This window comes from Crocuta crocuta, unplaced genomic scaffold, assembly GCF_008692635.1.
Source record: "Crocuta crocuta isolate KB4526 unplaced genomic scaffold, BGI_CrCroc_1.0 scaffold457, whole genome shotgun sequence".
NCBI lineage: Eukaryota > Metazoa > Chordata > Mammalia > Carnivora > Hyaenidae > Crocuta > Crocuta crocuta.
In genome coordinates, this window is record NW_027531318.1 from 4,017,484 (window position 1) to 4,031,133 (window position 13,650).

At 34.9% G+C, this 13,650-nt stretch overlaps 1 protein-coding gene across 3 annotated transcripts in view; it reads left to right on the forward strand.

Moving 5' to 3' along the window:
* EPC1 (enhancer of polycomb 1) overlaps positions 1 to 13,650 on the forward strand; it is a 68,435-nt gene that overhangs the window by 43,763 nt on the left and 11,022 nt on the right. For all 3 annotated transcript variants that reach the window (XM_077771719.1, XM_077771720.1, XM_077771721.1), the window contains exons 3-10: positions 5,931 to 6,076; positions 6,473 to 6,679; positions 7,049 to 7,197; positions 8,319 to 8,478; positions 9,567 to 9,743; positions 9,825 to 9,914; positions 9,999 to 10,147; positions 11,970 to 12,322. In XM_077771719.1, the coding sequence (XP_077627845.1) occupies positions 5,931 to 6,076; positions 6,473 to 6,679; positions 7,049 to 7,197; positions 8,319 to 8,478; positions 9,567 to 9,743; positions 9,825 to 9,914; positions 9,999 to 10,147; positions 11,970 to 12,322 (1,431 nt within the window). The remainder of the gene's footprint in view (positions 1 to 5,930; positions 6,077 to 6,472; positions 6,680 to 7,048; positions 7,198 to 8,318; positions 8,479 to 9,566; positions 9,744 to 9,824; positions 9,915 to 9,998; positions 10,148 to 11,969; positions 12,323 to 13,650) is intronic.

Here is a 13,650-nt window from a genome sequence, read left to right on the forward strand (position 1 = left end):
AACTTGGAAGGGCATAGAGACCAGGGGAGAGAGAGTCTTAAACAGATTCCATGCTTAGTGCAGAGCCTGATGCAGGGCTTGATCTCACTGTCCTGGGATCATGACCTGAGCCGAAATCAAGAGTTGGATATTCAACTGACTGAGTCACCCAGGCACCCCACAGGAAACCTCGTTCTAAAGACCAATCTTGATATATATTTATATATGTATATATGTGTATATTTAGAGATATATATATATTTATAGCTCTATCCAGTGGAAAAGTCAAGAAGCAAGATTAAAGCAATGGATTAAGTAAGCATAACAATTGTAAAGCATTAAAAATGTAGGAATTCACGAATCCATACTGATTATAAAAAATGGTGAAGAGTAGTCTCCTGCTTTTGTAGTATAAAGCCAAAAGCTGAATGCTACACTATGAAGAGAGTGCTGGCGTTATAAAGTCATTTTGCAGTTATCATGATCAAGATTGAATCATGTAAGAATCATCAGTGTGTTCTCAATAGAAGAGGAAATTTTGAAAAGGAGCAGGATAATTGCATGGTCTTAAGCTCTCCCTACCAATCGCTTATTAGTTACAAGAGAAGGGAAGAAAAACAAACAGTAGTTATGCAGTGGAATAATTGGGTAATTTCGTGACTGATCAAAATTAACATCACTTATGAGGAACAGATGAACATTGTGTGCCTCTAGATGTGATACCCTGAGAAGGATTAAGAAAGTTGAGTATGCCATCTGAGAGTGCATAATCTAATCACAACGGGAATAAGAAGAAGGCAAGTTCTGGGGAAAGGACTCTACTCTCAAAAATATTAGTGTCTTAAAAGACAAAGAGTATGGAAATGTTCCAGATTAAAGGAAGCCAAAGAGACAGTAACAAAAATAATACCTGATCCTAGACTGGTCCTGTGCTGGATCAGCTGGCAAAATTGAAATATAGGCAGGAAGTTAAATTGTTGTTTGAGTGTAAATTTATGAGGTTGATGACTATACTGTGATCATACAAAAGAATCTAAGGAAATAACACTGTGAAGTGTTTAGCAGTAAAGAGCAGCTGTGAATGTAATGTACCCTCCAGTGTCCCAATAAATAAAGTATGTATGTGTATATAGATTGATACAGAGAATGCATGCAAATGATAATTAATAAAATTTAACAGTAGGTGAATCTGGGAAAGGATATGTAAGTATTCCTTGTACTCTTTTCATTTTGTAATTTTTAGAAGTGGGAATTTCTAAATGAAAAGGTTTTTTTAAAATAGATCTTTGTAGAATTACCTCTCACCATGGATGTATCCTGTCTTTATGGCCCAGTTCTGAAAGACTGCATTTTCTCCTTCCTTTGCCTACCTCCCCATCTCCCTACAATACTCCATCTTCCCCCATTATTCTTCTGGTACTACATTCTAACATATAAAATCAACCACAGAACTTTATCAAAAAGGATTTCACGTCTGTGATTTAAATCTTTCAAATCTGGGATTCTCTATTCATTCTCCTTAAGTATATTCTAGAAGTGACTCTAAGCTCTGTACAAGTATAAAGAAGTTGAAGACTTTGATGATCTAGCTAGCCAATAATAGCTTTGTCTTCTTAGGTCTAAGGCAAAGATGTCAAATACCTACCACACCATAGTAAATATCACTATTAACAGTATTTTCTGCTGCTCAGCATTTATTTCAAGAACTTTGCAAGTTGGTATTACCAATCATTGAGGATTAGTGCTTGAATTGAAACCCACTCACTATTCCTGGTCTGACACATGTTCTGAACTTTGGATGGTGTGCGTTCTTTTCAGTCAGGGATTACATTCTGTTTCTAATCCACAATTTGTGCTGTTTGATGGACCCAAATATCCTTTCACTATTTGCCTCTTTTAGTTTATTTTTTATTTTTATTTATTTATTTATTTATTTGGAGAGAGAAGAGAGTGGGCATGCACATGCAAATGAGAGAGGAGCAGAGAGAGGGAGAAATAGAATCCTAAGCAGGCTTTACACCCATCGTGGATCCCAATGGAGGGCTCAATCCCATGACCGTAAGAGCATGACCTGAGCTGAAATCGAGAGTTGGATGCTTAACCAACTGAGCCACCCAGGCGCCCTTGCCTCTTGTATTTTTAAAATGTTATTTGGGGTTATGGTCTGAGCTAGATATGCCATTTGTTATATAAGCATTTTATATATATTTCATCTCTATTACTTGACCCTAAGCATGAGACTGTGGTTTGTACTGCTTTGTATCTCCTTTAAAAATAATCAATTTATATGTACTCTTACATGTTCTTGCTTAGATTTATTTTCTACTGCATTTTCTTCATCTGTGTATTTTGTTTAACCATACACAAATCTGGGTTTATCCCTATCGAAATATTTTAAAAGGACTTAGCCTCTACAATATGGCTCCTGTTTTTAAGCAATTACTGGCTAGCTAGGTCTCATTTTAATTGACAACTTAATTACAAGATGTAATCCACTTGCCTGTTTCTCTGCAGATCCTATTTTCTATTTTGAACAAACTCAATAACATGGCCCAGAAAGTTTGAAGATACTCCTATTTTTAGCACCATGATAAATATGTTATATCTTTATCAGCTGCAGTTGAGCTATCATTGGGAAGTGGTAGATTTGGCTGAAGTCAAATGACATGTTAATCATTGGCTCTGGTTTTTTTGGTCAAATGAAATCCTAAAGTGAATTTTTACATGTTAGCATTTTTCTAGGGCTTTTAATATTTTTATGTCTCAACAAGATTTGGTTCTCCTTACGTTTTAAGATCTTACATGTGTTTGCACCAACTATGAAAGGAAAGTCTCTTGCAGAGGCAAGAGCAGTCTCGACCATCAGATACTTGTTAACTTCTATAAAAGACACAGAGGTCCTAGAACAAGGTCCTTTCTTTCCAGTCTTGATTTCCTTCCTCCATATGTTGGATATGACTTGTCATTCATGATATAATGTATGTTGGATATATTTTGATAATGCAATAATAAGGTGATAGTAGATGGGTTTGCTTCATTTTTGTGAATAATTAAGTTTGGAAGTGTGATTTGATCTGAAAAATCATTTTATAGTGGAGGATGCCAAAGTAATACATAAATGAGACCCTAAAAACATATAAAATATACCCTCAAGCAGAACATTGCTGGTTGGTCCCTATCAGTTTGGCTGTCTATATTATCAGGATCACCACTTTTTAATAAAATTTTAGTGAAATATTTTATAATCTGTGCTTTCAGGAAAANACTAGCCACATATAGCTATTTAGTACTTGAAGTATGGCTAATGTGACTAATGTACTAGATTTTTAATTCAATCTTACTAATTTAAATTGGCTAGTGGCTATCCTATTGAACAATACAGCTTTGGATTGTTTTGGTTAGGAACCCAACAAAACAAGTATTTTTAATCAGTGTTTAGTCTACTTCAGGATCTCCAAAGCTCTGTTTATATAGCAGTAACAAACAGAAATAGATCATGGAAAGTCATTGGAAGGCCAGTGCTTATAAGAAACATGGGTGCAGAGATGTTAATATATAGAGTTTTGGGTTTTTAAAAATTTTTTAGAGAGCACTCATGAGCAGGGGCAGGGCAGAGAGAGAGAGGGAGAGAGAATCCCAAGCAGGCTTCAAGATCAGTATGGAGTGCTTCAAGATCAGTATGGAGCCCAGTGTAGGGCTCAGTCTTATAAACCACGAGATCATGACCTGAGCCTAAATCAAGAGTCAGACAGTCAACCAACTGAGCCACCCAGGCACCCCAATATATAGAGTTATCATGAAGGAGTCTAAATATTTTAATTAGGAAAAGTTACAGAAGTGTAATATAGGTCAATATGGAAAATGAACAATGGTATATAATATGTTCAATTCTACAAATATTTATTGGATTCCTGTAGGTCAGATACTATTTTAAACTTGAGGCAAGGATGTAGGTTTGGAGTAGCCAAAGGGTCACTCACCTCTTGTACCTATCACATATATCATTAGTGGATGACTACATATATTTTCATATTTTTTATCCCCCCCCAACTTGAATAGAGGCAGTATCAGTATGCTTTTCAGTAGGGTACAGCAAACAGAGTTGGCATACGAGATGAACATGTTTACTGTCTCTGCACTAGAGGTACAGAGATAAATAAGAAGTCACAAAGCCTCCTTTCAAGGAAATCAGTCATATTGTAATACTTATCAAGTAGATTGTAATGTACGTGTAGAAAATAGTACAAAAGAAAGACATTGATCTACAACAGGAATTTTTTAAGCTTGTAACCACAGCTTTTAGGGATGTTTGGATTGCTTGTGATTTATGCAGAATGTTATATGTTCACACATTTTTTTCCCCCTGGTGAGAGGGTTCGTAGCTTCTGAAAAAGCTAAAAGTGACAAGGAACTATTTACTAGTTGGAGCAGTTAGGACGGAATTCCACAGGACTTGATGTCAGGTTGGGTTTTGAAAAGATTAAACAGTCATTTGCAGTCATTTGCTGGGTGGGCAAGCAGAAAATAGCTAATACAAAGACATGAAATAGCATGCTATATAAAATATATAAAATTTGAGAGGCACCTGGCTAGCTCACCTCACTCAATAGAGCACACAACTCTTTTTTTTTTTTTAACATTTGTTTATTTCTGGAGAGACAGAGCACAAGCAGGGGAGGGCCAGAGGGAGAGGGAGAGACAGAATCTGAAGCAGGCTCCAGGCTCTGAGCCGTCAGCACAGAGCCCAACGCGGGGCTCGAACCCACAAACCATGAGATCATGACCTGAGCCGAAGTCAGATGCTTAACCAGCCGAGCCACCCAGGTGCCCCAACACAACTCTTGATCTTAGAGTTGCGAGTTCAAGCCCCACATCAGGTATAGAGATTACTTAAAAAAGAAATAGATGAAATTTGCTATGTCAAAAAGTACTGATGAATGAGACTGGAGAGACTAGGTCAAAAGGGGCTTCATATAGTCCTAAGGATTTGGATTCTGAGGTGATAGAAAGTTAAGGAAGGAAAAGGTATGAGACATTTTTATATCAAGCTATTTAATATTTTATTTGTATTATTGTCAACCTAGTTTAATATTGATAAGTAATTGAATGACATTTGATAATATAGAGCAGTGGTTCTTCGCCTTTTTTTCAGATCCTAACAAATAGAGAAATATATCACATTTCTATCACCATGACAGTGATTGTCATAAGGAAACAAACAACAGATGTGCATTCATTGAATGAAAGCTCTTACTATTACTGGCAGTGGCTTCTAACACTTCAGCTTTATTTATTTATTTTTTAAATTATTTAAAAAAAATTTTTTAAGTTTTTTATTTAATTTATTTCTGAGAGAGACAGCATGAGCAGGGGAGGGTCAGAGAGAGAGGGAGATACAGAATCCAAAACAGGCTCCAGGCTCTGAGCTAGCTGTCAGCAGAGAGCCCAATGCAGGGCTCAGACCCACGAACTGTGAAATCATGATCTGAACTGAAGTCAGACACTTAACCGACTGAGCCACCCAGGTGCCCCTAACGCTTCAGCTTTAAATACCACTCCCTAAGCATTTGGTAAAATAGTTAAATAATCTATTAAGTAGGACTTAAATATTCTAGAAACAATCTTATTTAAAAACCTTAACCTTTTATATTATATCAAACATATGAAATTGCTGATACTTCATCATTTTAAGCTATAAGAATCTCCTTATGTTCTTAATAATGGGCTTCTAGTTTATTTGCTTCAGGTGAGTGGAAGGGGTCACATCCATTGTCTTTTATGACTTATGTGTCTGTTAACAGTAAGGATAGTCTCCTTAAACTTTAAATATGGGAAACATACATTTCTTATTTCTTTAGAAAATCTAGATTTTGTTTTTATCCAGACATCCGTGAGAGGTTTTTGTCAGTGGATTCACATAGTAAATGATTCCTTATGGTTTCTTCTGTCAGCTTTTAGTTTGGATGCTGAACAGCCTGATTATGATTTGGATTCTGAAGATGAAGTATTTGTGAATAAACTGAAAAAGAAAATGGACATCTGCCCGTTGCAATTTGAGGAGATGATTGACCGTCTAGAAAAAGGCAGTGGTCAGCAGGTACAACTTTACTGTATATATAATAAGTGTGTGTTTCCATATCTATATGGAAACAGATAATGTTGGGGAACATTAACTCTGGAGCAGACTCTGGAGTTAACAAGCATGAATTCATATGCCATATCCGCCCAGTACTAACTTGCATAATCTTGAGTGATATGTTTAAATGTTTTTATACCTCATTTTCCCCCTCTGTAAAATAGAGATGATAAACACAATAAGACTGTTGTGAACATTAACTAAAATAATGTATATAAAGCATCAGTGACTGACATGTATAAGGCACTCCAGGTTTGCTGTTATTAATTATTGCTCTTTTATTGTCATTGAAAGTTGGAAGTACTTTTGAACTTATGTATATATTATAGGAAAATGACATAATGATTTTACATTTAGCCAGTCAGTCTGCAGGAAGCCAAGCTACTGCTAAAAGAAGATGATGAATTAATTAGAGAAGTTTATGAATACTGGATTAAAAAGAGAAAAAACTGTCGGGGGCCATCTCTTATCCCATCGGTAAAACAAGAGAAACGAGATGGTTCCAGCACAAATGATCCTTATGTGGCTTTTAGAAGACGTACTGAAAAAATGCAGACTCGAAAAGTAAGTGAATTTGGAAAACTTCTTTTCTAATTTTTTTTGATGTGAGAAAAATTATTTATACTTACAAATCTCTCAGTATCTGAAGCAGTATTTTAATTTGTGTTTAAATAGACTTTCTATACAAAATAATGAAAAATATTCATTTAAAGTGAATCAACCTTAGGATTCATTACATAGCTATTAATGGTGTATTTTAAACTATTTTAAAATCCTATATAAAATTGATCCTGGTGATCCATATTCCCTTTCAGTTTCTTTAAAATTTGAACTAACCTATCAAATATATGTATTCTTATATGTCAATAGCTGTATTCAGAATGCCACTAGAGAAATGTTATTGACATTCAAGAAGCAACTTCTTATTTGCAGAATCGCAAAAATGATGAAGCCTCTTATGAAAAAATGCTTAAGCTGCGTCGCGATCTGAGTCGGGCTGTTACTATCCTAGAGATGATAAAAAGAAGAGAAAAGAGTAAAAGGGAGCTATTGCACTTAACACTGGAAATTATGGAAAAGAGGTAAAGTATACTTTAATAGCAATATTTCAGTAGGAAGTAAGGTACCATTAGCATTTTGTGTATTGAAGTATGGTACCTAAGCCATTAACCCTAGAAGTACCTTCTTTTAATAAGAAGTAAAGACTATGTAAATGTGTGGTATGATATACTTTGTGTAATTTTACATGTGTTTCTCTATTTCTTTACAAGTGACTGGGTTAAGTAAAATTAAAATATGCCATGGGGCACCTGGGTGGCTCAGTTGGTTGGGTGTCTGACTTCAGCTTAGGTCATGATCTCATAGTTTGTGGGCTCGAGCCCCACATCGAGCTCTGTGCTGACAGCTCAGAGCCTGGAACCAACCTGCTTCAGATTCTAGGTCTCCATCTCTCTTTGCCCTGCTCACACTCTGTCTCTCTCTGTCTCTCAAGAATAAAATAAATATTTTTTTAAAAAAATTAAAATATGCCAGGCATAAGCTAATTTTTTTGTCCATATTTGAGTTGAGTGCAAGGCTGAGAGGGAGAGAACATTTTCAATCCTACAGCTTCTAATTTACTCACTAGGTGGTACTGGAGGGTTTTTTTTTCTGTTTTTTAAAACACATATTGGATTTTTTAACAGAGAAGTATAGAGAAGGGAGGGGAAAGGCCCATAATCTTAACATTCAGTCATTCAGGAAGGTGTGCAGTGAAAACTTGGAGCCTCGTTCTCCTGTTTCCCAGTCAGTATCTCCAAAGAATATTAAATTTCTTATAATTTGTTTCAGGAAAATTAGTTTTATAGTAAAGCACAAAGCAATTCAAATTAGCAGAAAGTTTCTCAATACCATCTTGGGCATTAATTTCAATATCTCCACCAAATCTTTCACCAAATTTGGTAAGTTATAGTTCGAACCTTTTTTTTTTTTCCCAGTAGTCATCTATCTTTGGTACCAGGATAAAGCTAAAAGCCAAAAACTAAACAGAAGAAACAAAAGGAATTATGTAATCTTTAATTTTAATAAGCATTCAGCAAATAGTCAAAGTTTAATTGTACTCTTCAGTCTAATCAGTGTGTATTATTATGTCTCAGGTATTAAAATTCTTAAGTATATAGAAAACTAACTTTAATTTTCTAAGTTTTTTTTTTTTAAATTTCAGGTATAATTTGGGTGACTACAATGGAGAGATCATGTCTGAGGTTATGGCACAGAGACAGCCAATGAAACCTACCTATGCCATCCCCATCATCCCTATTACTAATAGCAGTCAATTTAAACATCAGGAAACAATGGATGTGAAGGAGTTTAAAGCAAATAAGGTAGGGATGCCTACTTCGGATTCTGTGTCTCCTTCTCTCTCTGCCCCTTCCCTGCTCACACTCTGTCTCTTTCGAAATGAATAAATATTTTTAAAAATGTAAAAAAAAAAGTAAGGTGATAAAAATTTTTGTGATAATAGTAGCTGATAATGGAATGGTATTTTATCATTAGAGTTAAAAAAAAAACACATAAATTTTACCATAAAACATGCCACAAAGCTTGTGGTGCAAGATTGGTCTGTCAATGCAACAGCAACAGTAGGAATTGTAAAGAGAGATAACCATATACTGTAATGCCATAAACAATATAAAATTTGATATAAATATTTTAGCATGTGTATATAACCATGCTACTTGCCATGACTTTTTCTTCCCAACATGGATTATTTTTGCCTCTAACCTTTCTTGCCTGTTGAATACTTCATACTTCTCCTCGCCTTTGCTATTACCTGCCATACATATTTCTAACATCACTCAGTTCATCAGCTCAGTCGCTCTTGCTTTTGTATTTTAGCCTTGTGCTATGTTGTCCCTGTTTAATGATTTCATCTCTTTAGCATCTAAAACTGCTCAAATTCAAATCTTTACTACTCTAATTTTGTGACATCTCCACATTATAACTTTAGGTTCCAGTATGGTAATAGTTATCTGAGGTTTGCTTTGTGCATCTGTAAAATTATTTTCATTATTTTCCCAAAACTGATTTGTTAATTCATTAGAATAAGGACTAGATCCCCCTTTTTTATTCTCTTCTAGATTTTTCATAGAAAATTAAGAAAAAGGTATAGGAGCCAGTGATAAATACAAACTGCAGTTACAGGATTTCAAAAGCTCAAGAACTTCTTTTCTTCTATTTTAATTGGAACAAAATATTTTATAAGGTTATATTTAGGTTGTAGGAACATACCCATGTTTTGTAGAGACCAACCTCTAAGATTATACAATGTAAGATGACAAAATATAAAGTCTTCTATCTCTTCTATGAATGACTTCATTATAGCTATAAATTTCATTTTAAAACTTATCCAAACATTAAGGTTTGATGAACATGGTTTCTGGTGTTTGATTAGTATATGACTTTATTGCAGCAAGATAAAGCTGATCTTACCCGACCTAAACGTAAATATGAGAAGAAGCCCAAAGTCTTACCATCGTCTGCTGCTGCTACTCCTCAACAGACGAGTCCTGCCGCACTGCCAGTCTTTAATGCTAAAGATTTAAATCAGTATGACTTTCCCAGCTCAGATGAAGAACCTCTCTCCCAGGTAAATAAGAGAAATTCTGTATGAGTATAGAGGAGGGATGTAGGAAGTCACATGCTTTGACTCACTTCATTTTATTTAAAGGTTTTGTCTGGCTCTTCAGAAGCTGAAGAAGAAAATGATCCTGATGGTCCTTTTGCTTTCCGTAGGAAAGCAGGCTGTCAGTACTATGCTGTAAGTTTCAAGTTCTTTTTTTTTGGTAACAAACTGTTCACCTTTAACCAACAAAATGAGATAATTTGGATTTTTTTTTTTAAGCCTCACTTAGACCAAACTGGCAACTGGCCTTGGACTAGTCCTAAAGATGGAGGACTAGGGGATGTACGATATAGATACTGCTTAACTACCCTCACCGTACCCCAAAGGTGTATTGGATTTGCACGAAGACGGGTTGGGCGCGGTGGAAGGTAAGGTATTTCTGTATTCCTAGCATAGGGATATTTTTAGATAGCGAGTGGTCACATCTAGAGTTGAAAGTGAGGTAATCCTTCTCAGTAGCTCATTTGTTCCCAATTGCTGTTCTTAACTTATTTTTTGACTAAAATCCTTAAAGACACTGCAAAAAGTTGTTTCAGAAATTCTGGGAGATATCAGGAGAAAGGATTGAATAGGCTATGTTATAAAACTTGGGGCACTTGGGTAGCTCAGCCAGTTAAGTATTCGACCCTTGATTTTGGCTCAGGTCATGATCCAAAATCACATGATCCAGGGTCTTGTGATTGAGCTCCACATAGGGCTTCATACTGAGAGTGGAGCCTGCTTAAAATTCTCTCTCTCCCTCTGCCTTTCTCTCCTCACGCTTTCTCTCTCTAAAATAAAATAATTAAAAATCAGCAACAACAACAAGAAATGTCATGTAACCAGTATACTAAGTTTAACTCATCAGTGAAAAGGATCCAAGATCCATGCATAACCTGACCTTGACATCCCAGTTTTTCTGGATCTAATTGCTCTTCTTTTGTTTAAACATGATAGAACCTCTGTATATTCTAGATGCCTTTATGTGAGACTTAGTGTATTTGTGCAGGAGGCAAGAAGGAATTACAGAGCACATAAAAGTGCAGAAGAAGAAAGCTATTCCTATGTTGGTATTAAGGTGCTTTGGGGGAAAAAAATCTAAGGATGTGATTTATAGAGAATTATGGCTTATGTTTACATTTGTTTCATTTTTGAATCTTAATTTCAGTTTGTAATCATTTAAACATTAGTTTAGAATTGGGCACTGAAATATATTTTATTTATTGCTTTTCTCCCCATTATTGTGTTGACATCAATAGTAGTGAAAATTCTCTATATTGGTTATATTTTATTCTGTACTAGCATTAGTCAGTGTTTGCATTTTAAGATAGACTAGAATCAATTTTATAAAGTTTATAAAAATATATCCTCTAGAGTACTGGATATCAAATACTTGGTCTATAAGAAATTTTAATGAGAAGCGCCTTAGGTGGCTCAGTTTGTTGAACATCTGACTCTTGATTTTGGCTCAGATTATGATCCCAGGTTCGTGGGATCACACCCCACAGGCTCTTCACTGAGTGTGGAGCCTACCTAAAAATTCTCTTTCTCCCTCCCTCTCCCTCTATCCTTCTCCCCTGCTTGCACATTCTCTCTCTCTCTCTCTCTCTCTCTCTCTCTCTCTCTCTCTAAAACATAAAAAAGACAAATAATTTTTTTAAAAGAAATCTTAATGGTATAAAATATCCCAAAGATCACATACCTTTTACTGCTCTTCTCCTACCTCCCCCCTGCCCCTGCCAAAAGGAAAAAGAAGGAAATAAAAAAGAATGAAGTGTTTGTTTAATAGAGAGGAGGTATTTTATAAAGTGCTTTGGTGCTTTGTAATGGAAATAAAAACCTTTGGTTGAAAAGCAGTTTGAAAAGCAATAAAGTCTCATGTTTTATCAGTAACTTACACTGGTAGACCAACTCATAGAACTGCTGAAAGACTCCTACTGATGTCAAATGAATAGTATACCTTATTATTTAGGCAGAGTCCTGTCTTTAATCAGATCATGATAAAGTAAAAACTTTTATCAGAAATGGAGAATTTTTTTTAGAAAAGAAAAGAAATTGGGAATTTAGCCTATAGGAGCCAAATACTGAAATAATCAAAGTTTTACCTTTTAAACATTTACTCTGAGATGGCTTTGGGGGAATTGAGGGCGTCTTTTTTACATAATTTGAATAACTATTTTACGTATATGTTTCCTGCCTTATTTTTAATAGGGTCTTACTGGACAGAGCTCACTCAGACTATGACAGTATGTTCCCTCATCTGGATTTGGAAATGCTTTCCTCTCCACAACATTCTCCAGTCAATCAGTTTGCCAATACCTCAGAAACAAATACCTCGGACAGATCTTTCTCTAAAGACCTCAGTCAGATACTAGTCAATATCAAATCATGTAGATGGCGGCATTTTAGGCCTCGGACACCATCCCTACATGACAGTGACAATGATGAACTCTCCTGTAGAAAATTGTATAGGAGTATAAATCGAACAGGAGCAGCACAGCCCGGGACCCAGACATGCAGTACCTCCACGCAAAGTAAAAGTAGCGGTGGTTCAGCACACTTTGGTATGTTTCTTTGTTGTGATGTACATTTCTATAGAAATGTCAGGTTCATTAATTTTGTGAGTATGTGGCCTATTATATTTAAGTTTAAAAGTCCTTTTCTGTCAAGACAATAAGGAAAAAAAGGACTTGGTTAAGTATTCATTTGAATTCTGTTTGTACATGTGTTTTCACTTAAATAAACCCACATTACAAAGGTGACTTATTACTGTTTAATATGTGACATTTGTTTCCTGGATACACTCTGTGAACCACAATTCCTGATTCATTAATTATATTTTCAAATAATAAGGAAAGAAAATGGATTGTTATTTGTTAGTATTTTGTACTTGGACACTTCTCTAGCCTTTTATTTAAACTGCTTAAAAGTAGACCAACAAGTTAGTAGATATGCAAAAGCCTTGCCTAATGACAGTAATGCAGAATAATTTATAAGAGAGAAACTAACATTTCAGAAAACAATATTTGAATTAAAGGATTATTTTAATTTTACAGGATTATTGTCATTTTGGAAACATTTCCAGATAATATCTACTTTAGCTTTTTGTGGCTATATTGTGAAATGTGTCTAAAATGTTTGGAATGGAAATCCTTAGTTCATAAGAAAAATAATCACATTTCAGAAATCATAGCAATCTATGCTTCTAGAAAGCTAGAAGATAATCTAAATTCTTCTGAGGCCTAACAAAGTAGTATAGTTACATTAATTTCAGAGTGTATTTATATCAAGGAGAGTTAGTTTTCCCTGCTATTACAGTCTTAAAAATCAAAATAACTTTTCAATATTAAGGAAACGATAGTGTGGGGTATAAACGTGTAATATGTTTTCCCCTGATTTTTAAGCTGTATAAATTCCTTGAAACTTCTTTTAGCAAATTAGCACGTTTCATCAATCCCATCTTCTCACTCCTTAAAATAGAGAAGTTGAGGGGGTACCTGGTGAGCTCAGTCGGTAGAGCATGAGACTTTTAATTTCTGGCTTGTTCAAGCCCCACATTGGGTGTAGAGATCACTTAGAAAAGTAAAATCTTTAATAAAAAAATTAGAGGAGTTGAATTTTATAACTATCCTAAGGATCTTTTAATGATCTTTTTTTAATGTAAATTGTTGTGCTATACTACATTGATATTACATGACTTACTTGATTTGTGTTTGCCAAAGAATATTAAAAGATGAACGTTGAACAGTAGTAGTATAACTAAAAGTTTAGCTGAAAAAAAAATTTAGTAACTGATTTTTAATCATTTCCTTGCCCATATATACAACTTTTAGAAAGTGGATTTATCAGTTTTTTGTCATTGCAATTATTGTTTTAAATTTTCCCTTAATTT